General features: G+C 37.0%; 1 protein-coding gene across 7 annotated transcripts in view; it reads right to left on the bottom strand.

Annotated features, from left to right (window-relative positions):
* Positions 1-250: 250 nt before the first annotated feature.
* Arhgap12 (Rho GTPase activating protein 12) overlaps positions 251-25317 on the bottom strand; it is a 99846-nt gene continuing 74779 nt past the window's right edge. For all 7 annotated transcript variants that reach the window (XM_004861801.4, XM_004861802.4, XM_004861803.4 and 4 more), the window contains 11 exons: positions 22892-22953; positions 20334-20415; positions 13854-13955; positions 10809-10907; positions 7867-7969; positions 6363-6479; positions 4380-4478; positions 3189-3266; positions 2963-3097; positions 2641-2743; positions 251-1773 (listed from right to left, as the gene is read on the bottom strand). In XM_004861801.4, coding sequence (XP_004861858.2) covers positions 1599-1773; positions 2641-2743; positions 2963-3097; positions 3189-3266; positions 4380-4478; positions 6363-6479; positions 7867-7969; positions 10809-10907; positions 13854-13955; positions 20334-20415; positions 22892-22953 — 1155 coding nt within the window. In that variant the 3' untranslated portion in view covers positions 251-1598. The remainder of the gene's footprint in view (positions 1774-2640; positions 2744-2962; positions 3098-3188; positions 3267-4379; positions 4479-6362; positions 6480-7866; positions 7970-10808; positions 10908-13853; positions 13956-20333; positions 20416-22891; positions 22954-25317) is intronic.

Raw genomic sequence — 25317 nt, 5'->3', positions numbered from 1 at the left:
ATCTAAGGAAAGCGAATATTGGTCAAATCATGCACTTCCAAATATGGATGAAGAAATAAAACATGTGTTGGGTACAGAGAGGTGTCAGCATGGAAAGGAACAAGAAAGCTGTAAAATGAGGAAAGCATTATATGCCACAGGAAATACTGGATTCAGTGGATTTTTTAGATGAGGTATACGAATATGACAGTAAATGAAAAACAACAAAAAAATTTAAAACCAAAATGCACATTTCCAATGGAAAAATCTCTAAACCTCTTATAGTTTTCTTTATTAGATTAGACATTTCATATACAGCAGTTAATCTAGAAAAATACAATTAAAAAAATTTTCAACAGACCATGCTCCCTGTAACAAAACCTTCCAAACTCTGTATTATACAAATCAATCTACATTAGTAATGTAAAAAGAAACTCTTAAATTTAGCAATGTCATTTCCCATCTGGCACCCATCTAATTTACACATGGTTTCTACTATTCAGACTGGAGAATTAGGATCCTCTAATAAATTTTTTCTAATGTATTCTGTACGTATTAAATTATCTAAAAGGTTCCTCTTGTAGTGCATTTACCATTTAGCAAGTTTATTCAGTATTTTTCCAGTACCATTTGCATTGCAGTAATCTGTTTGTAGATGTAATTAAAATCTAAAAGTGTACACTGTTAACTTTCCTAAGGAATGGCCCACGTCTGGAGGAGACCTCATATTCATGGAAAAGATTACCAATATCATGGTTAGAAATGTAGGGTAAGAATGTACTCTGAGACTATACAACACAATTATATACACAAGCCAAAGAACATGAAGTCCTTAGCCCATATTTACATCAAATGTCTGTTTCCACAGGGTCATACCAAGAACTCGATATGGCACTAGATATAATTAGGACTGTTAGCTACAATTCTGTATAGCAAGACAGCTCAACAGTACCCTGAACTGAGCTAGCTAACTAGAACCCCAGTAAATCACAGTGTTTTAAGTAGGGTTAGTGTGCTGCACAAACAAGCAGCTACGATATCCAGTGAGGATGCTGTGCACTACAGTGAGCAGCAGCAAGCCTCGCCAAGGGTCATGGTTAGGTTGCTATGGATCTAGCACTTACGCTGCCACTGCATGCAAAGCCCTGAAAAAGAGACACACAGGTTTCAAAGAGGATATACTTCATTTTGTTTTAAATGCCCAAGAGTGTTTTCAAAATAAATGATAGTAAGTATTGTTCCACCAAATGAAGAACTTACAGATCACGAGAAGAAATTCATTATCCAGTTTGAGGGGGGAAAATGTACTTTTTCTTACCAAATTATCCAGTGTATATGACTGGTTAGAATTCTAAGTTTTGATTTTTACTGAAATTCAGAGTATGAAATACAAACATTCATGATAAAATGAATCTAAAATTACACAGTTTCATCACCTCGCAAGAAAGCAGCAAACATGAGGACCTAACAGGCATCTTCACGCTCCCTTCCCTTCTGACCCCTCAAAAAGTGCAAATCAAAAGAGCCACTGTTTGGTCCAAAAATAAAACACATTGTGTATAAAGATCTGAAATCTGATGGAATCCAGCTTCTATCCCACAGGTTATCTTCCATAAAAATCAACGTCCGAAGATGGAACTTAATTCCAGAAGAATTAATTCTACAATCTGATTTTGGTAAACAGTATGAACTGCTATATTACCAGTCTCTTTTTCTGGCTTTAATAGAGTGGGACCAAAAACAATTGCTATACTCTGATAGGTCATTCGGTTTTTTTCTCCATTTTCTATAACTCTAAGGGAAAGAAAAAAAATTGTTAAAAGAGAAAAGTTAAAAAGAGAGAAAAATTTTCAAATTGTATTTTAAGCCTAATAGGGTGCATTTAGAAAAGAGAGCTAATGCTAACTTTCCTAAGGTGACACATAAACTATTTTAAAAAGCAAAATTCAATCTGAATGCCACGTGAAGCTTGCTTTTGAATAAACACAGCTGAAAGGTATAATTACACATACTGCAACACACTTTTTCAATGTGTGATCTTTTAGTTTAATTTTTAAAATAGAACATAGACTAAACCGTGTGTTACAATTCAGGTAACAATGATTCATACCTGGAGTGGTGGTGGGGTGTGCCACGAATGGATGATGACATTCCATTAGGGTACAAAGAGTAAAACTTTTTTTTTTTGGTAGTGGGGATGGAACTCAGGACCTCGCACTTGCAAGGCAGGCACCAGAACCACTGAACTAAATCCCCAGCCCCAAGAGTAAAACTTTTAAATGTGTATGTTTTTAAAAAGTCTGAGGTCGTTTACTTTAGTATTCTAATGTTCTTTTAAAGCTGAACATATTAAAGTGGCTACACAATAATGTAACGCTGTGATGGCTTTATCTTAGGGTAATTTAATATACCGCACTTGTTTGAACACTTACTATGTGCTAAGTGTTACACATATGTTTCACATGTATCTACTCTAATGTAGTCTTCACACCAAACAATTTCACCTATGCAGAACTGGCAGTAAAAGGAGCTAAGCGTCTTTTTCCAAACTACAGAGGGAGCAAGTGCCAGAGCTGGCATCAAAGGCTAGGTCTGAGTGGCCCTTACACTAGCGCCTTCCACTTGCACTACACCATACCCCTAGCTGTGCAGCTCTCTTACCTTTTGAGATGTCTAAAAAGAACCTGCATTGTATCTTGATTTGGTTTTGGCAGCTGTCTGATTATATCCTTAACAGCAGCAACGCGCTGTCTTGGTTCTTGTTCTGGGGGGAAAAAAAAACACCTAGATATTTTGCAGCAAATTCTTATGAAACTGAAAGCAATGACATAGTTTCAAAGGGGGTATTTGGTAATACACAGTGACATCTGGTGGTCATATTTAAAATTTCTGTAGTAAAACAATCCACTGAAGTCTTGGGTGAAAGGAGAAAGATCAAGCAGAATTTTCAGTATCTAGAAGAACACTGGAATTCCATACTTACTAATTGCATTAACAAAGTCATTAAAATGATTAAATGTAAATAGAGGCTCTGGCAACTCTCGAAAAAACATTTTGAGTGCTCCAGTGATGACGTGAATGTCTTCCCATTTGCTGTCATTCAAATCCAATTTCTCATCTGAAAAGTAGTAGGAATAGGACATTCATAAGAATTAAACCCTGAGTGAGCAGTGATGCTCCCGCGAATGATGAGAGAAGTCTAGTCTCACCATGGTTGACTGCAAACCTCAGCTTCTGGATCACAGCGAGGTTGCCGCTTACTCTGTAGATCCCGTCGACACCCAAACCTGAGAGGCAGCAACAGTTTATGTTTAAAGAACTTTCGGAAGGTGCCTGTTTCAGAATTCTTACTCATTAGCATCAGCTTAAGACCGGAGGGACAAATTCTTCCTCTAAATGGGTTTTTATAGACATTTGGCAGGAGGAAGAGTGGTAATTCACTCTGAATTCTGTTTAGTAAATAGGAGTAATTCTACTTTGCCATGTAGACTATAGCTTAGCCCAAGGAAAACATTTCGTTCATTAAACTTAAAATACAAACAATTTAAGATAAACTGTTACAAACACCTGGGGACAGTTAAGAGAAGAAGCCAGTAGACAGGGGTCAACCTATTCATTTTTTTGCACAAGATTTTATAAGGCAAATGCACACACTGAAGAACTCTCTTCAAAGTGTCTGATAATGCTGTACACATTTAACGAAGCACATTATCTAATGTGCTATTCATTTAGCCTCATACAAAGGCAAGTGTGACGAGAGAAGTCAATGAGACCAGAGACCTGTAGCTGCCAAAACTACAAGCCAAATTACGTGTTTTAATTGTATAAAACATTTCTAATGATATACATATGTAAATTAAAGGTTACAATCAATATATAGTCAACTCATACAAATGTAGCATACATATTATTAAAATTAAACAAAATAGAAATTAGTCTATTTTCAGAAAATGACATTAAAAAGGCTTTTTGTCTATTTAGTTACTTTATAGTTGATTTATAGTTTTAAAATGCCACCTTATTTTTATTACAGTAAAGGAAACTTTCTCCTTGTAAGTAGATATAATCTCAGATCTTCTACACCATTACATCATTTCTTAAGAAACTCCGCTTTACAATCACTACCTTCTTCATTTTAAGCAAATGGTAACTCCAAATGTCTTCCAAGATTTCCAGCTGCCTAATTAATCATGACATATTAAACACTCAATAGATGCCTAGGGGGATCTTAGCTTGAAGAGTAAACATGTAAGTGTTTTTGCAAACCAAGTGCTTTTCTTAACATCGTAAGACCATAAGAAACTTTTGGTTGCCTCATTAAAAATCCTAGATATTTTGATCATGAAACAATGAGTTGGCTTGCTTAATGTAAAAAAATAAAATCAAAACTATTCTCTTACCCTGTTGTTCAACATGCGCGATGCACAGCCTCACAAATTCTGGCACTGTGCCATTCTCTCTCTGACACAAATCAGCAAGATTGGCTCCAAATACTTGATCTGAAAGAGATTTATTTTTAAAGATGAACCACCTTGCTAAATTTAGGGAATGGCTAAACCACTCAGGATGCACTAGAAAACATCTGGGTACCCTGACACTTCTCACATGAGCTTGCCTGATGAGCTTCCTTGTCTACTTCTTCAACTTCACTTCAAACAATTCTTGAATACCAAAACTCATTTTTGCCTGAAAGCCTTTCTACTTTCTATTCCTTTTGCAGAGAACAAATGTGGCTCTTCCCAAAATTTGGCTCCTCCTCTTCACTCCTGGTCTCGGCTAAATTGTTAGCACCTTAGAAAACTCTTCTAACCGTCCTTACCCGATCTCTCAATTAATTGCTCTATTTTATTACTGTATCAGAGACAGTGTATCTGTCCCATTTGAAATTATCTTGTCTGTCTGCCACCTGAGTGTAAGTTCCATGAGAGCAGGGAGCTGGTAGTTCTTCAACATCAACAGGTATTCATCATACCTAGGCTCAGGCCTAGAACTTATTAAATACTCAAGTTTTTTTTAATTAACATACAAATGCATGCCCATCTGCCAACATCGGACCCGAGAAAATTTATTTCAAAAACTTCTATTAATCTTTTAATTCAACAGTTTAGAACCCCCACATTCGCACTAAATATGTGGGAAAAAACATATTTGAAGTGATGAATAACTTCATAAAGGGATAATGCTTTTTTTCAATGAAAATACCTCATGAAAAAATTAGTAACCGTTTCTATTAAATTAGTTATCAGGCTTTGTTTGCTTTTTAAAGGCTCTAAATATAATATGGCAATTCATATGTTTCATTCAGGAATATTTATCTACAACTCTTAAGGGTGCTAATTTGAACTCCTCCTAGAAGTCTTAAATACCCCTTTAATGAGACTTATTTTTTATTTTAATTTAGATACTCTGCAAACAGATGTTCTGGTGATAGTATTTGTTAGAAATCTTATAATCAGATACAGTTATGTGCATTATGTGTTACATTGCCTTTATTTTTTAATATTTGTCACTGTTTTCAGTCAAGTATTAAAACTTTTTTTTGCCTTTGGAATTAAACACACTTGTAAGAAATAAAACCATATACAGGGATATGTGATTTTAAAGAACACTTTCCTATTGAAAAAAACAAGATCTTAGGGCCGGGGATTTAGCTCAGTGGTTCCACTGCCTGCCTCGCAAGCACAAGGTCCTGAGTTCGATCCTGAGTTTGATCCCCAGTATCTTAGCTGGGCATAGCACTGCACACCGGTAACCCCGGCACTCTGGAGTCTGAGGCAAGAGGATCAAAAGCTCCAGCCCAGCCTGGGCAACTTAGCAAGACCTTGTCTCAAAATAAAATTTTTTTAAAAGGGCTGGGATGTAATTCAGTGTGCCCTGGTTTAATCCCTAGTACCAAAAAAGCAAAAACAAAATTCTAAATGACATAAGAAATGTAACAAATAAGAAATTTAAAAAACACTTTCACTAATTTTAAAATTACCTTAAATAAGAGCTGAAGGCAAACAATCAAGAACAAAATTATTCATTTTTTCTTTCATTTTGTTACAGGATACTCAAAATTTCTAACTTCTGCTCTTCCCACTGCAAAACTAAGATTCTTCATTCACCCAACTTATAAAAACATGTCTCACTCCTCTCATGCAGGTTTCTAAAAATTTAATTTGGTATTTGTGTCAAAGTCAATGTAAACTAAATCTTTACATGTGCATTTTAAAAATCAATTTTGATTACTCAAAATGTCTTTTAACCACTGTATCTGAAAAGTTTATGAACACAAAATAAGACGTTTTTATTATTTGGAAATTTTTCAATTTTAATTTAAAATGTCTTACTTCTGATTTTGACCAACATTCATTATTATAAACATTTCTTATCCTACCTACCTTTAATATAACCTTTTTCACGCACAGCCTGCAAAGTGGGGCGTCGTGTAAGAAACTTCTTTAAGTTCTTCTTGGTTTTTTTCTGTTCTGAAGAATCTATGCTAGATACTTTCATAGCTTAAGACAAACAGATATTAAACATTTCATAAAACTTTCTCTGATAAGTTTTCTAACAAGCACTCAAAACATATTCTGTATGTCAAAATCTCAGTACAAATTCAGTTAGTCCAACTATGATGTAGTTTAAGAGTAATATGTGAAGAGTCAAACTAACCCAGAACAAATTTTAAGCTAAACTTCATTTCTATCACTAAAAGCTGGCCACAACTGTACCTTCTTTGGTGTATGTGTCAAGACATCTCTAATCATTCTAATTTATATTCATCATTTCATAAATATTCAACCTATCTTCTTTGATTCCCCATCAGTTTCAGAAGGGAAAATAAGGACACAAAGTCTGTAAAACTTCCTATCTGATTAAATGAGGAATCTTAATAATATACATATTTGTACTGTTAGCTAAAATGCCTCAAAAGTATTTGCACTGTAAGAACTATCTGAAAAATGGTCCTGACTTATCAATTACAATAATGAAAACTTAATATTGTATTTCTTGAAAGTAAGTATATCTGGGCCAGGGATTTGGCTCAGGGTTTCGCTGCCTGCTGCACAAGCGCAAGGACCGGAGTTCGACTCCCGGTACCAAAAAAAATAAATAAAAAATTTAAAAAATAGAAAATAAGTGTATCTCGGGAAAGTTGAGAGCACAAAAATTTATTAGTAAAGAATAAAAAGAACCAGATTTTCACACTGACACTGCTGCATGGTGATAATGCCAGTAATAGGCCTAATTTTCATTAGAATGAAGAAGAAAAGAACTCATTTTCTACTCATTCAGTTCAACTGAAGGCCAAAAAGTTCTTCAACATATGAATTAGTTAAAATACACGGAACTAAGTGCAGAGTCACAGCTATTTCAATAACATACTCCCCAAGCCTCTGTCTTGGAAAGCGCTCTTCCTAATGTAATACGCTGTCTTTCACTCTGCTCCCTTCTGCATACATGATCTGAGATATGAACCACACAGCCAGGGACAGTACAGACAGATGCTAGTGCAGACACAGCTGCAGAGTGCTCAGCAGGGAACTATGGTACACAGGCCCTGCCTCTGCACTTACAAGTGTAGGATTCTATGTGGAATCATAGACAGTTAACTATATTATTCTTACATCAGTAAAGCTGAGCTTCCTAAAGGCCTCAACAGAAGTGCATTATAACACATTTTCTCTTGCAGTATCACAACAATTAAAATTAATATAACATAGGGATTCATAGCATGAGTTGAAAAATGAAATGAGTTAACAATACAAAAACACTGGACTGTACTTAATCTTGTAACTTTTTCTAACACTGGAGGTTGTACTCTGCTTTTAGTATATTATTTGAAACCTCTGAAAAATCTAAGAATAAATTCATTAGCAACATAAGGAAAGAACAACTTACAACGAAGTTTTTTAAGATCCTTCTGGTCCTTTTCTTTATCCTGCTTTTCTATTCCTGGTGAATCTGGTATCTCCTCTTCCATTGCTTCATCAGTTTCTACTGCCTATTGGTTAGAGGTTTCCCAAACACACATTACTTCCTATATTACTTTAGTTGTGATAGCATAATTTTCAGAACAACCAGTAATTTTTATCTAGGAAACCAGTTAGTATACAGGGTATATGATTTAGATATTTGATAAATCTTTAAACGTATCTTCTCCCTTGATGGCATTAATTTTGATCTCCAAAAAGAAAATATTGCTGATAACTCACAGGGTAATAGTTTAAACTGACAGTGAGACTATCATATCTCATCTGATCCACTGCACGGGTAGCACTAATAACACTTAGAAGGTCCAGCTAAATCCAAGGTGATGAAACATAATACAGCTACATTCTGTGACAATGGATAAGATTTATGGATGTGACAACCATATTATCTACCACAATATAAAAACAATAGGGGCCGGGGATTTAGCTCAGTGGTTTCACCGCCTACTGCGCAAGCACAAGGACCCGAGTTTGATCCCTGGTACCAAAAAAATCCCAAAACAATAGTATTACACTGTGATAAGAGTGTAAGACTCTCAGATGCACAGACATTACGAAGTGGAATAAATCCTAGAATTCATCCTATTCTAATCAAGGTAATTTTAGAGGTTAAAAACTGGACTGAATTTTTGTCTGTTTTTGGAATGAATTCTGAAAGCTAAAAACTTTCTTTTGTCTTTCATATGAAGGTCCTTATTGAAATCTTTTGAGGGTGTATGGTATAACGACAGATTCCCATTTCTTCTTGGATATCCAGTTGTATCAGCACCATTTTCTAGAAAGCTATTCTTCCTTGCTGTTCCACAGTGCTTTATCTGACATAAAATGTCCATATCTACGTGGGTCTGCTTCTAGATTCTTTATTCTGTTCCACAGGTGTGTGTCTATCCCTGCATGGATATCACAATGCATTAATTAATAACAGCTTTATACGGTGTGATATAGGATACAAGTCCCTTCTACTTTCTTCAAGAGTCTTCTTGGGTGTATCTTAGCCCTTTGGATCTCTATATGGATTTAGATAAGCTTGTCAAGTTCCACCAGAAAAGCTAGGATTTTAAGTTTACAAATCACTTGGAAGAAAATTATATCTTCATAATTGAATCTTTTAGTTCATGAACGCTATATACTTCTCATTTAATTAGGTTTTTCTTCAATTCTCTCAATAAAGTTTCATAATTTTCCTTGAGAAGTGCTGCATATCTCTTGCTACATACAATCTTTAGTATCTTTTGACATTTTGCAAAGAGTATGCATTTTACAATTTCACTGTCAATAATATACTCTTCTCTTTTCTTGGCTTCTTAATCCTGTAGGCCTCAATTAAAAAATATAACAGCATGGCTGGGGATTTAGCTCAGTGGTTCCGCAACCGGCCTCGAAAGCCCAAGGTCCCGAGTTCAATCCCCAGTACCAAAAAAAGCCAAAAACACAACAGCACTTTCCCTGCAAGGCCTCCCTGACCCCTGCACTAGGTTGGTCTTTGATCAGTGCTTTTAGATTATGCTGTGTGCCCTCACATCCAGCACTCATTATGACTGGCACATTAACTGTTCAGTCATCTGTCTCATTCTCATCTTTGACTCATCTCTGTAACCTCCACAGAAATACATGTGGGGTCTGCCTGCTACTTGCCCAGGGCACAAGGCACTTACATTCTGGTGAAGGAATGCATGCACGTTCAGGACAGTGAACAGATTACTGGAAACCCACACTGGGATAGTAGAAGGTATAGCTGAATACAGTGATACCTCAGTTCACAAACTTACTTCTTTCCATGATTCTAGTTGCAAACCAAGTCAAATTCAATGGTCAGGGTCAATGTTGACCTTATGGGGCAATCTGATTTGATTTGAGACCAATTCGGTTTGTGGCTAAAATCATGCAAAGAATTAAGTTCATGAACTGAGGTACCACTGAAGTTAGATTAAACTGTAGTTAGATTGCTGAATTTTAATGGGAGTCACAGGTCTCTAAAGAGAAGTTGACATTATGAAGATTCACATAACAATGACATTAAGAATGGATTGATGAGGGAAGATATTGAAGAAAACTGGAAGTTATTCTTACTGTGGTATAAAGATAGAAAGGTGTGTCCATGGTTTCAGGAATAAATGGAAAGGAACAAGATTCAGAAATATATAATATCACAAACTCTAAAGACTGTATTTATTTATATGCAGCTGCATAGCTAACTGCTAGGAGAGGTAAAGGTTCCCTCTGCTTTCCATTAATACCATCTGTCACCTCTGTCACTGATATGAGACCCTCCGTGAGGAGCCACGGCGAAAAGTGAGACTAGAAAGTCTAAAAATGTCCAGCCCCGGTGCTCACTACCGTCCTCCCCGGCAGATTCAAAATCTAATGTGAGGTTCCTGTTGGCTGTTATGTAAATAAGAAATTTATCAGGAACAGAAGGGCACTGAACACACTCCCAGGGGCAAGGTGTAGAAAAACTGGAGAAGGACATTAGAAAAGAAAAGGCAACCACAGCTGCACCATTCCACAAGTTTGCCTAGAACTCTTCCACCAGAGTGCTACTTGTAGCTCATTCAGTCACTGAGCACACATTAGGTACAAGGAGCTGTTTGTCCCTCCTTGTGGAACCATGTCTTTCCTGACCAATGCCTAATGTAATAAATATGATTTCAAATCCACTGGCATCAAACAAGTGAGAATGTCAAATCTTTTCCATCACCAGCCCTGTGGATTGGACTAAAGTGGCTGTCTTTCCTACCTTTGTCAAAACACAGGTATAAAGTGCCTTTTATGACGCAAATTAAAATCTAAATGTGCAATAAGCAATTAGAAAAAGTTCTGCAATACAAATTTTACCGAGTAAACACATACCTGGTTACTGATGGTACTGCTAAGAACTTTAAACCAATCACTAATGATGGCATCATTATCAGACTGAATTAGCAGTTCTGTGCCCTGGCGAGTTCTCAGCTGCGGGGAGGGAAGAGCGCACAGTCAGCACAGTGCCTCACCAAACAGCTGAACACATTCAACTCCAAGTTTACCACGCTGGCAGTGGTTAAGTGTCATGCACTATAGGACTGTACAGCTATGGAGCATCTTACAGTATGAAATAATACCAGTCTAGCTATTTTATAAAGCATGAGGTTATTTTTCGTAATAAAATCTTAATGAGCATCTAGTAATTTAGGATCCCAATCTCCAGCTTACAAATTCCACAAAACACGGTATAATTTATTTGAAAATAAGTAAGGCTATATCAAATAAGTACCAAAGCACTTAAAAATAAAATTGAAATATAAAGAAATATGTTTACATAACCTGAGAACCTATCTATTTGGTTATAAAAATAAATATGAAAAAAAGACTAGGGGTAGATTTTTAGTATTTCCTACTACAGAGCAAAACACTGGTTGAGTACAGAAACAAGGAATGAACAACAAATATCATATCCCTTTTGGGCAGAACTATTACTAAATTGTCAAATCATGAATTAAAGACAATAATTCATGTATAACCTCTCTGGGTGAAATTTCTTATACTTCACTGAAGAAGAATTTTGAGGCAGTTATGGAAAGTATTCCTTATATTCTCTGGTTGATAACTGAATTTGTTTTTCCTAGAAGAACATATGGTAATGTTTCGCAAACAACATTTCAAGCATATTCCTCACCCATAGTTCCCCAAATAATGTTGAAGAACAGCCTTCCTAAAAGAATGGCTATCATCGTCTACTCAAAAAAGAAGAAATGCCAGTGATGTTGTAGGGAAAAAGGAATGTTTCTACATTGCTGGTAGGAATATAAACTAGTACAACCACTGTGAAAATCGGTATGGAGAGTCCTCAAAAAACTAAAAATAGAAATGCATTTGACCTAGCTATACCCCTTCTGGATATCTTTTCAAAAGAGTTAAACACATCATATTACTGTATATATGCATATTCATGTTTATAGCAGCACAACTCACAACAGCTAAATCTTGGAAACTGTCCATATGTCTATCAACAGATGAATGGATAAAGGAAATGTGATGTATACAATGGAGTACTAATTAGCCATAAAGAAGGATGGATTTGAGTCCTATGTAGGAAAATGGATGCACCTTGAGACCATAATGGTAAGGAAAATAAATCAGACACAGGGGGTTAAATATTGCGTGATTTCTTTGTAAGAGAAACCTAAAGTATAAAGGATTTAAAGAACAAAATAAAAGATGATAGGAAACAGGGAGACAGAACTTTTGCAGAGAGAAAGGGGACCTAAGGATGGAGGTGAAGGAAAGGAGGAAAAGGGAAAGGGACCTAAAAAGAACTAAGGTGCGATCCATGTACGTACCAAAGCCCTTGGAGGACACATTCATTATGTATTGCCAACACTTACCAATAAAAAATTGTATAAAGTTTTAAATGAAAAAAAGGTTCCCCTCAAAAAATAAATTTGAGGGGTCGGGGATTTAGCTCAGTGGTTCCGGTGCCTGCCTTGCAAGCGCAAGGTCCCGAGTTCAATCCCCAGTACCCAAACAAAAAATAAATAAATTTGAAAAATTATGTAAAAACATTTTGGAAAATACTGGAATGACATCTAACAAGATGTTCTCCAAAATTTCTCAGGCCTTTGATATTCTAGGGTGCACTGTGATTTTCTAAGATAAGGATGAAATATGTACCATTTCCCACATCTATCTGATCATGGAATCCTTTCATTCTGCGATCACCTAGTGAGGCTGCAAAGCTAAATAAGGAAACACTGGCTTCCTTTCATGCACCCTTCTAAAGAGCTGGTAAAGCCTAACAACCAACACCCAATGTTCAGTGCACACTAATCTTTGTTAGAGGAACTTAGACTAGCATGAGCTGGTGCTTACGGCAAAGGGAGAGAAAAGAGTCGTAGTCACATGGTTCTACTTGGGGAATAGCAATTAACCCCATCTGCCTAGACAGCAAGACAGGAGGCTGCGAAGGGAGGCTGGTGTCTGGAAGACACAAGGCAGCCTCAAAGATCCCTCCGGTCTGTGTATGACTTCCCCTGCGATGGATGTGCTGCTGCTCTGCCAACAAGCAGACTTCTATTTCCCCATAACCATAAATACTTGGCTGGCTTTCTGAACTGTTCTACCTCATAGAATACACCAAAAGTGATTTGTGACTACAAATCCTGGCTTTGAGAAGCCTGTGGTATTCAACTCTCATGCTCCCGGCAGCCTGCCACTGCTGTGTGAAGTAGCATCGGCAGCTTCCTCAAGAATGGAGAGGTTACAGAGAAAGGGGCCAAGCCATCAGCCAGCACCAACATCACCACGTCAACAAGGTACCTGAGCTTCGCCCAGCCCCTTCCCTTACACCTCATGAATGGTCCCAAGTGAGAACCGAAGTGGAATGCACCTCAGCCCAAAGGAAGAAAGCAACAGCACTTTCGCTAAGCTGCTAGGTCTCAAAGTGGTCTGTTACATACCATAATAATGAATGATACAGGATCGTATATTACTGTGGAGAGTTTTGAATGACAAAGTACAAAGGTTCTGATTTTTTTTTAAGATTTCATGTTTTAAACTGAGAGAGTATACAAGATATTGTGTATATACCTGGCCCCATACACGTACCCTCCCGGTATCAGTATTATCCTTCATTTAGTTTCTAACATTAGACTTGTTAGGTATAGGAAACCACATCATTTTCACTGTTGCAGGGGAAAGGTGGGATTTATGAAACAAAAGCTTGTAATATACAGTCTCAGTTCTGGTTACTTCTGCAAATGAAGCTGATTTTTATCCCGCCTTTCCCCCATTACGTTATGGCACAAATTGACTTAGTCACCAATTTTGCCTTAACTATAAGGCAAATGAAAGACCACTCCTTAGAGAGTATCCAATTACTGTGGTCAAGAATGTGAGCTATACTTAGAAAACAATTATTACCTCAAATACATTCTTCTTGCTGGATTTGTCCTTTGAGGCCATCTCGATTGCTGCCCCTTTGAGGTCCACTGTGAACTCTGGCTTGGACTGATTACTCCCAAACTTCATTTTAGGACAAAGGAAAAGCCTTTATGTGATATTCGCACATACATATTTAGAAAGAATTAGTATTTATATTGTTAATAATAAATCAAATAGATTATCTTGAATTATCCTCTTTTTGTAATATGAAATAACCACTACTTTAAAACTGAAAAATATAGGACTGGGGATTTAGCTCAGTGGTTCTGCCGCCTGCCTTGCAAGCGCAAGGTCCCAAGTTCAATCCCCAGTACCAAACAATAAAAAAATTAAAACAACAAAAACCCTGAAAAATGTCTAGAAGTATAAATGTATGGTTTATGAAAAATAAAAATGGCTCCATTTCTATGTATGGCCACACTGACATCTGTTTTTTCACTCATCAGAGTGGAAAACTCCGTAATTATGCAGGGAAGGCTATAAACTGATAGGCCCTCATTTGCAAGTGGAATATAAACTGTAATAACTCCTAGGGAGGGAGAACTGACAACACTATTATTTGCAAATTGGCAGATACATGGATCTGTTGGCTTAGCAGTTCTATTTCTTTTAATTTATCCTAACTATATATGGCTATGTAAGCATAACATGGTCAAAAAGGAAAGGCAGGGCTGAGGATTTAGCTCAGTGGTTCCACTGCCTGCCCTGCAAGCGCAAGGATGTGAGTTCAATCCCTGGTACCAAAAAAAAAAAAAAAAAAGGCAAGGCAATAGTCCTAAACATGTATAAATAATATCAGGCAGATAATTAAGTACATTTTCCACCTAATAAACATTTTCTAATTCTAATGTTGTGCTTTCAAGAGTTATTCCCTTATCAGTTATTTATGCTGTCAACGACTAACTTGTAAAAACAGAAAACCCTAAGCCTCATCTTTTTTTCAGCCCTTGTTAGAAATTGTTAACTAAAGCCAGATGCTAACCGTGGAAACGGGGGAAGACAGCTCTGACAGAGGTGACTGAGGAAAAAATGCACTTATTTATTATACTGTGTTAAGCAGTAAGGAGAAGATCAGCAAACAGATAATGTACATTAAATATAGACTTATCTGCATTTGGCCATCATTAACTTAAATTTCTGTTAGTCTGTTATGAATACAAAATAGCATTCCTATGGTACTGAAAGGTTTGGATGTTTTAAAACTTTTAAAGGCTATTTAATTATAATCTAAAGGTCATAAAGTTACAAACATTTCTTATATAAGTATTTCTTAAAGTTATAAATATTTCTTATAAATTTCATTTGCTAAAACAGTGACAACATAGTCAAACTGTACTTTGCAGTAACCTATTCACTATTTATAATTCAGTAATTCTACTTAGCAGCTTCACATGTAAGATATGGTTAGATTTCAACTGCTGCTTTTGCATCCGTTTAGCTAGAGGTGTGGACTTAGAACACTTCTCACAACAAAATTTAGGAGTGATATGGACTTTATTAATGGAATTATATTAAAAATGACAATAAAATTTTCACCATTTCCTACAAATTCTTTGCCATTTTAAGTACTTCTGTCATGCAGAAATATTCAAATAATCATAAATTTATATGATAGGCACAGATAACTTCCTGAGCAGAAATGATACACTTCGAAAATAATAAAGTCTGAATACATTTTAAAAACATAGCAAAAATTTATTTCTTGTCATTATATACTGTTCAGATGGTTAATTATATAAGACACAACCAACCAACCAGTTAAATATAAATATAACGTGAAACAGAATGCTAGAAAAATGTGATCAATATGGTTGGCATCACCTTTTGTCTATTTATTCTTTTCAAAAATCTAGTCCACTTTACTGTAATTACTTCCCTGCCAATGTAATCATAACAAAAAAAACAAAGTATTGTGGCAAGAAGTATACAACAAGAACACATACAGTAACAGCTGGAACTGTGTCAGACTTAACATATGCAACAGCAGGCCGACGACTGACAGTTTTTCCAAGGAGAAAGCAGCGAAAGCAAGAACTCAGAGACTGAGCCCTGTTGGCAGAATGACTTGATAGGAAAAGGGAAGAAAATGAAGTCATAAAGATGCACAATGGCAAAGTGGCACACAAGAGAAAAAGGCACAGTGGAACCAGACAGGACACGAGTGTAATTCCATCAGCGGACACAACACAAGCAAAGCTGTGCTTCCAAAATACTCTTGTAAAAGCCCTAGAATTTATCTGAGAGATTTTTCTAAATTTGTTATTACATATATTTGTGCTTTATTTTTAAGATGCATGCTTTACAGAACTTGCCTTAAAATAGACCTGTCCCAGCTACATTCACAAAAGAATACTTCGGGGTAACAGAAAGGACTGGGCCACCTCACTGGCCTGCTGGGAAGGTCCTCTGGTACACTTCCAATCACTGCTGGGGAGGGGCCTCCCCGTCTAAGCTGCCTGCCTCATTCTGTCCTCCAGGGGGCATCCAACAATGTCTAGTTCTCTCAGCAGAGGGGCAGCTGCTGGTCATCTGCTAAACACCCAGAGTGCACACGGCAGCCTCCCGATATATCCACAAAAAAGAATTATCTGGCCCCAAAAGGTAATTTTTAGATACCTGAAAGCATGTAGGAATGTGTGAATAATTACTGGTGTTTGGAGGGTGATTTTTAGTACTCAAAGGATACGGGCGAGCACTTATCACAGTGTGACTGTTCACCTGCCAGTCCTCCTCACTACACAGAAGCACTGAAGACAGGGCCCGTGTTATTTACTTCCAAATTCCCAAGCTCACCAAATTATCCAAATGCCCAGCACCCTGCAGGCTTTATGTTGATTGAACAAACAAACACGCATACATTTCTGAGGTGAAATGAGGAGAGGAGAGGAGAGGAGAGGAGAGGAGAGGAGGGGAGAGGGGAAGAGAAGGCAAGGCTTGTTAAATTTATTTTACTGATATAATAATCCAAAACATTATTAGGACTTTCCAGAAAACTATTCTGGAGAAGGACAGGTCACTCGAGTTTTGGTTGACACGATCTTGTAAAGTGGGGCTGCAGGCAGCATACATGTATTTCATCTACTCAGTCTCTGCATAAATAACCAGAAACATGAATGATCTAAACCTATGCAGTTGGACTGGTGTGGGCGATTGTGCTCAGCTTCCCACCACTGAGCATGAGCCTTGAGTGCATATGAGATTTAACCTACTCAAGTGGACCTCTCAGGTTTTCACACCAAGTCTGAATCTAATTTTTAAAGAACTGTACTTCTCTTACAATGTGGTCCCTTAACAACTAAGCAACTAAACTGAGCTGAAGGACACCAAAGGAAAACACTGCCTCTGAGAAAGACCAGCTTCAAAACAGCGCCTGGCAGTTCTGTCCTTCAGGCATTTACACAGCCTTACACCTTCATCCTCCAGTAACATGTGGCTGCACCAGGAAAACCGGATATCCTTTACCTCCAACAGACCCAGACGAGTGCAGAGACAAACTAGAACTCCTTCTAATCCTTCTGACCCCTGGGGGCGGGGAGCACAGTGTGGGCTGAACCCAGGCCTCTGCGGTGCTCTACGTCCCCAGCCCTTTTGCAGTTTTGAGACAAAGTCTCGCTAAACTGCCCAGGCTGGGCTTGAATTTTAGATCCTCCTGCCTCAGCTCTCCAGAACTCTGGGATTACCAACACGGGCCAGTTAGGAAGATCTTGCATCTTCACCAATTTTTGATACTCCTGAAATAGTACTTAACAAAATATACACTCACATACTTTTTACTTAAGTAGTATTACTTGCTTTTAGCTTTAGTCATTTAAATTTTTTATTCCCTTAATATGTGGGAATGAGTCTGAGGTTTAAAAATTAGCCACAGCTGGACATGGTGGCATGTGCCTGTAAACTCAGCACTCAGGCTGAGGCAGGAGGACCACCACAAGTTTAAGACCAGCCTACACAGTAAGTTCAAGGCCAGCCTGAACTACATAGTGAAACCCTGTCTCAAAAAAAAAAAAAAAAAAAGTCAAAACATAAAAATTAAGAATTGAAAGTTGGGTGTAGTGCAAGCCTGTAATCTCAGCATTTAAGAGGCTGAATCAGGAGGGTTGCTGTGAGTTCAAGGCAAGCCTGAACTACAAAGTGTGACCTTGTCAGGGAAAGGAAAAATGATGAGAAATGGAAAAAATGGAAATAAAGTCTTTGTAAATAGGGAAGGGTGGAGGGGGTGACAGGAGGGCTAGGAATGGGGAAAAAAATAAGAACCAAGATGCATTACGTAAAGGTACAATTCCCAATGAGAAATGTAATTGTGTTGTATACCTACAATGTACCAATAAAGAATTTAATTTAAAAAAATAAAAAATAAAAAAAAAGCAAAGTGTGACCTCTCAAAACAAAACAAAAAAAGAATTCTACAATCTCAACGCTGTAAATTTTAAATTATGTTTTGCCATTCCTACATGGTAACACAATAACATAACTTTACGTGATGCAGAAATCCTGCACCCTCCCTCTGTCAGCATTAATACACTTTATGAGTTCTGAATTATGTGAGGAGTTCTAGAGGAAAACTTGAAATAAAATGCAACCATCCTGTACTAATGAGTACGGGCCAGAGTATTCACTTGAAATCTTCAAATTTAAAAGCAAGTTTTCATTCTGTCTAAATCACACACAAACCCACCTATCTAAATGAAGCTTCACTTACCACAATGCTGTATCCATTTGCTTTATCTTATATACCATAATCTTTAATCTCTAAGTATTGGTAATTATCAAGCAAATGATCATAATATGGCTTGCTTTAGGTACTTTAATATTACTTATTAATCTCTAATTGGTTCTCCATCACTTTTCTTTCATCCATTTTCTTTGCTCAATTTCAAATAAAATTTGAGCCACAAGTAGAAAGAAAAATAATTAAATGGCACTTTAGAAATGCATTAACACGTACATACACAAAAAAGCACCATACACTTTACCTCAGAGGGAAAAGGAGAAAGACATAATTATCAAAATACTTTAAGTAAAATAAAAATTCCCATCTTATAACATGAAAGTGTATTGCAGGTCATTTCCTCTGCATTGGCTATAGGGAGCAAATCAAAGAATTAGAAACAAGACAGAAATATTCTAGAACGTTCATATGGAATTGCAGTTTGCCTTATCGGAGTAGCTGGGAACTAAACAGGCTGTGTGGCATTTGTGGTTCTGAACAATGTCACAAGGCTATGTTATAAATTTACATGACTAAAATTTGCTTGTGTTTTATAAATGGATTTCTCTTTCATCAAACTTACAGGTCCTACGTTAATTTTATAGCAACTCAGTAACTGTAAGAAAATGTTGGATAATGAAGAATATGAAGCACACCAAACACATTTAGAATAATTTCTTTTTGCGGGGGGGGGGGGGGGGGGCGGGCGGTACTGGGGATCAAACTCAGGACCTTGTGCTTGCCAGGCAGGTGCAAGGCCACTGAGCTATGTCCCCGGTCCTAGAATAATTTCATTTTAAATTTTACTTGAACACTGACACTTCAAACTCATTACTGAAAATTTTCAGAAATATTTAAGAGCATAAACTCTGGCCAAAATGGCATAGTTTTAAAACCAGATCTGCTGCTTAAGTGTAAGGCTTTAGACTGGTTTTTTGTTTGTCTTCTTAGGCTGTTTAATACCTCATTTTCTCATCTATGATAAAAGGAGGGGCCGGGGATGTAGCTCGGTGGCACCACACCTGCCTGGCAAGCACAAGGTCCTGAGTTTGATCCCCGGTACCAAACAAAACAAGACAAAACAATAAAATATACCAATAAATGTTTTTTTAAAAATGGAACTCACTCAAGAGTCAGGAAGATATTCACAAACCTCTGCACTCAGAACAATAGCTGATACTTACTGAACAATCAAAAAATATTAGCAATTGTACGTCACAAATTATAACTGCTAGGATTTATATTACAAGTAACCGAAGAGTAACAAACAGTAAGCAGTCAAATATATAAAAACCATCAAAATGCCACAGGGGATGGCGACTCTTCTCTTCTAAGAGCTGGCTGGGTGTCCTCAGTGACCCTGAGTCGCTGGCTAGTGCAGGGTCACATCACGCAAGGCAGAGCCTACCTGCCTCTGCTTACCCTCCCACTGAGTATCTACCTGAAGTTAAGAGTCATAGCACAGAACACCTGACATTCTGAGAATGAACCAAGAAACGTCTCTGCTTTATAATGCCTGTGTAGAGAGCCTAGCATTCAGTTCAAAGGATAAAACAGTCGGTTGATTTTAATAATACAACTAATTAGACTTTACTAATTAGTCCTCTTCTTGCTCTTTCAAGAAAACGTCATTTATTTTTACACGCACGCATGCTGAAACTAGGACTCTCAAAACAACTTCCTGAAATTCAGGAATAAAACTATCCACATAATTTAAGTGTACAAAGCCTTTAAAAATAAGAAATACTTACCCAACTTGTACTGCTTCCTTGAGTTTTAGTAAAAAGTAAAGACGAGCCCTGCAACACTGCCCAGGAAGACAGCCAGCTCTTTCTGCAATTATAAAGATGACCAATTAAAGTGTATTATCCAGTTCTTCTCACCAAATTGTATATATCAAAACCTACTTAGCTGTTATCAGCGTTATCTACACTTTAGGTTATTACTGACATTCCGCCTATCTTATTGGGGATATGTTGCTAATGGAATTGGCCCTAACCTGATCACAAAGGTTCCAAAACAAACGGAGTTAATCAGAAATATAAATGTTCAGAATAACCATGACCAAAACACCTAATTAGTTTTACATGGAACTAATCTAAGTGCATTGTGATCAAGGACACGATTTTAAAGTCACACAAATGGAACATCACACTTAATAAGAAATCTTATCTACAATCTAAAATTAGACCTGTTTACTTCACTCACTCATTTCTTCACAGACACAGACTATTTTACATTTCTAGGTTATTCCCCTTTCCCTAACAGGACTACCCTAGACAGGCAGTAGATACTAGACACACTGTAAGTATACAATAAATCACATACTGATTGACCACTGGAGTTACTATTACTAAGATGAGGGTTTTTAATTCCTAAATTACAAAAGCAATACAGACATGAAAAAACACTGACTAGAGAAATATGTAAAGGAAATAGCTTCCATCTTTTCCCCTTCATCCCATACTCCAGAAGTTACCGAGTTAAGAGTATGGTGCACATGGAGCTGTTAAAGGTCAGGCTGTGCACGTGTGTACTGTCCTACGCCAGACACAGAGTAAGACTCACACTGAAAAGTCACTACCAGTGTCCTGAGAACTCTGTGATCGTGTTACACCCGGCCAGGCTCCACTCAACTTCTCCCTTCACTGTCTTCAATTCTGTATTAGGGATTTTGCATCAATGTTTCTCTCCTGAGGGAATTGTAAGTTATTTAAAGGCAGGAACACTTTCATTTATTTTTTTATCTACCTCAAACCCAGCAAAGTACTTTTCAAATGGAAGGAATAGATCAGTGTTTGCAAAGAACAACATTATCTTAAAATGGAACTCAGTTGCTGGGAGAATAAAATGTATCTATTGTAGGAACTTATTAAAGCTTCCTTTATAAACAAACAGCCAGTTTGTGAAACCTGCACAGGCACTCCAAAGGAGGTTTTAAATTTCAGAACAACTCTGCAATTTATTACAATATCCATATTTTCGATGCTTTTTTTGCGGGGGGGGGGGGGGGGGGCTGGGCTACTTTACACTCTACCTGCTGTTAAGATCCCTATTTTTGCTTTACTTTTTAGATCTTGAAGTGGACTTGTGGGTTTGAAAAAAAAAATTCCTAAATCAATTTTAGCTGATTCTTTTGACTATACAGAAGTAAGTGGGTTTTGCTGTATGTTTCAATCTGGGCAGCTCTGTTTCAAAAGATGAGTATAGACCTTTTGTGCTTACTGATCCTAATATGATGGACATATTTGATGTTTATTTTACTACCATTTTGTTATTTTTGGGTGTGTGGATCTCAAGATATTCTGGAATGACTTATTTTTATCTGTAAATTTATTTTATACTCTTAGCCTTCTATTTCTTAGTTACCATCCAGTGATTCCCTATAATTAAAAAATTCTTAAATTAGCATACTTTCATTTTTTAAAGAACTCTCAATTTTCAAAATAAGAAAAACCATACAACTAGTTTCTTCCACAAAAAAATTAAATCTTTCAAATAGAATTTTAGAGAACATGTCAACTGCCTCTTGAGTTTGATAATTTCCCAACACTTACTGACTTTTCTGATATCACTAATTTGTGATTCTTTGATAGAATAAAATAAAGTATGTAAAATACTGGGAAAAAATGAGCCAACCCAATGACCCGGTACTTCCAAATGACCTGTAGTACACTATTAAATTATGCATGGCTGAAGATCTGTTCAAGTGCAACAAAGGCTAATGGCTTTTAACTCAGTACGAAATGTTGGTAGATTTTCAGTTTTCACAGCAACTATTCTTTAAAAAACTACCATTTGTAGAGTTTTGGCATGGCAGAAAAACATGCACAGTTATCTGAAAAGGCTGTTAAAATTTTCCTCCTGAATAGCAAGACCCTGTCTCAAAAAAACCAAGAATCAAATCAAAACAAAACTAGTTGCCTCTGCAGAAAGGAACTGACAGCCAGGTAACTGACTTTTCACACAGTAATAACCTTTACCATGTGCATTTACCACGTACACTTATTGCTTATTGAAAAATAAGTATTAAAAGAGAGTAAAAAAAAAAAAAAAAAAAAAAAGAAAGTGAGTGCTTCCTCAAAATCCTCTACCTTAATATTTTGAATTTAATATTATTTAAGAACTATTTCAAGTTCAAAGGAAATGTTTCATCCATTTCATGACAATCTTACATACGTTACAGGACTAGAAAATACATCTGAAATTCTTTTTTAATCACTTGTCCTAGAATATAATTGTATTTATAAAATGTTTTATTCATTTCAATCAGATGAATTGTGTAAGAACATTAAAGATTTGTACTTACCGGACCTTCTTCCCATTTTCAGTAATTTTTGTTACATTTAACAATCCATACTTCTCTTGACCCTATGGAACAGAGTAACTCTGCTTATAAATTGTTCACATAAACAATGATGTCTGCATCCTAATATACAACTGAACCAAAATATTCTGGCAGAATAAAAATTAGCTTAAGAAAAGATTAGTGTGTGATAAACTTAGTTCTAAAAGACATTAAGAATACAATTTGCCTAATACTTTTGTAAAGTTACATTCAATAATTTTATAATTAAACACTTTCTCCTCCTCCTACATCCCAGCAGCCAGTAGGTACCCTTGCTACCAAGTTAAGATTTTCAAAGGAACAAGTCAGCACCAGAAAAATGATTTCCGTCTTCCTGTTCAAGGAAAGTGATAAATGCTATAGTGATAAAAATCACACAAAAAATGGCAATCTGAAAAATGACAATCAATATACTAATCCACTTTGGCAGAATGTAAAACTAGGCAAAATAGTGATTATTTAAAAACTTAATCAAAAGTAACTGGAACATTGCATAGAACTGGCTTTACTGTGATACAAAAATCTTAATATGGGGCTGGGGATTTAGCTCAGTGGCACTGCCCCGGCCTCACAAGGGCAAGGACCTGCGTTCGATCCCCCATACCAAAAAAAAAAATCCAAGATAAAGGTATCAAGTTGGAAAGAAATAAAAGTTCTGATAATAATAATAAAAAAAATCTTAGTATGTGCTTCACTGAACATATTACAAGGGGAGCTAGGCTTTGAAAAACACTAGATTAGCAGGCCTGCGATCCCAGCACTTGGGAGGCAGAGGCAGGAGGATCACGATTAGTTTGAAGCCAGCCTGGGCCACACAGTGAGATCCTATCTCAAAAAAACACAAACCAAAACCTCCAACTAGATTAGCCTATTGATGTAAAATAAAACAAACTGTGAGGCAAGTTTTATCATCAGGCTCTATGATGACAAAGCCATTGTACTGTTATTTAATTCTTTCTAGATAATGACAAGCACTTTCTCACGGCTTTGGCTTCTTAAGAGTCAAAGGAATTTAATCACAAGGGGTTGGTGCCTATGGTAACTGTCACCTCCCCAAGCACTATTTGTGCATGACAGTCGATTTTTAACTCAACTGAAATGTACACAAACACATATTCACAGATAAAACTATTCTCAGTTCAGAATTTACTTTGGAATATTTAGCTGATTGTTTGGCCATATTTTCTCAATGTACCTTAACCAGAAAATACACATTTTATATGGGAGATAAACACAATACCGAGTATTTTCTCAATAATGTCTAAAAGATAATGTCTGAAAATTTGCCTACTTTGATAAAAACTCATTATTTATAGACAAAGCTGAAAATTGTTAATTAACTCAAAATTTTGCTAGAGTATTTGGAAATATGTGTACTTTTACTCTATTTCTTTCAGAAAGAACAGCTTTATGATCCTTACTCAAGTTTTATACTTTTCATAAGAACCGCAAAAACATCATTACCCAATTGCAAGTATGGACAAGATGTTTAATAAGAACATTCTCAACCAACTGCCCCTCCTCCTCCAAAGCAGAGGGAGAAGTCTTTAACTACAGAAACTAAGAAACCCATTAATCAGAGTGGATGGACACTGGTTTTATGAACTGGAACTGGAAGGGTGGAGAGGTGAGAATTAAAGCCATTAAAAAATGCTGCAGCTGAAATTATGTGACAGCACCAGAGGCAGGAAGGAAATACACGCATCCCAACAGGAAGAACGCATGGAGCCACAGCAGCGCTGGCCTAAGCCTCAGGGTAGGAGGCCATCTAAAGCAGGGGCACTTACCTGTGCCAATGGATGAACTGAAAGTGGTGCAATACTGTGCATGTTAAGCACTGTTCATAGAGTCCACAACCCTCACCCGATTCTGACAGGGGTCAGACCCAAGTACGAACGCTGTAAGTATTAAGCACTCTAACTTGAACATTAACAAGAACAAAGTGTGCCACAGCCAAATGTATTAGAAATACAAAAACCAATTACCATACAATGTGTTAAATGCTGTAAGAAATGTGTAACTGGGCCAGGGATGTAGCTCAGCAGCACAGTGCCTGCCTGGCAAGCTCAAGAAAGAGAGAAAAAAAGGTGGATGGATGGATGGGAGGAAGGAAGGAAGGAAGGAAGGAAGGAAGGAAGGAAGGAAGGAGGGAAGGAGGGAAGAAGGAGGGAAGGAGGAGGGAAGGAGGGGGGGAAGGAGGGAGGGAGGGAGGGAAATGTATACCTAACTCAACCTGGGAAAGAAAGAAGACAATCTCAGACAGCTTCCTGGAGCGAAGGAGGAGTTAGCAAGGTGGAAACAGCAGTTGAAAATAACACACAGTAGAAAGGGACGAGGCAAGAAGGCTATCATCTCTGCAGGGCCTTTGATTTTCCTCAAAGTACAGG

Source organism: Heterocephalus glaber, unplaced genomic scaffold (assembly GCF_053883595.1).
Source record: "Heterocephalus glaber isolate CG9 unplaced genomic scaffold, H.glaber_assembly_v1.0 deba00000738, whole genome shotgun sequence".
Classification (NCBI taxonomy): domain Eukaryota; kingdom Metazoa; phylum Chordata; class Mammalia; order Rodentia; family Bathyergidae; genus Heterocephalus; species Heterocephalus glaber.
The sequence above is the reverse complement of the archived record's forward strand: the minus strand, read 5'-3'. Positions and strand labels throughout refer to the sequence as shown.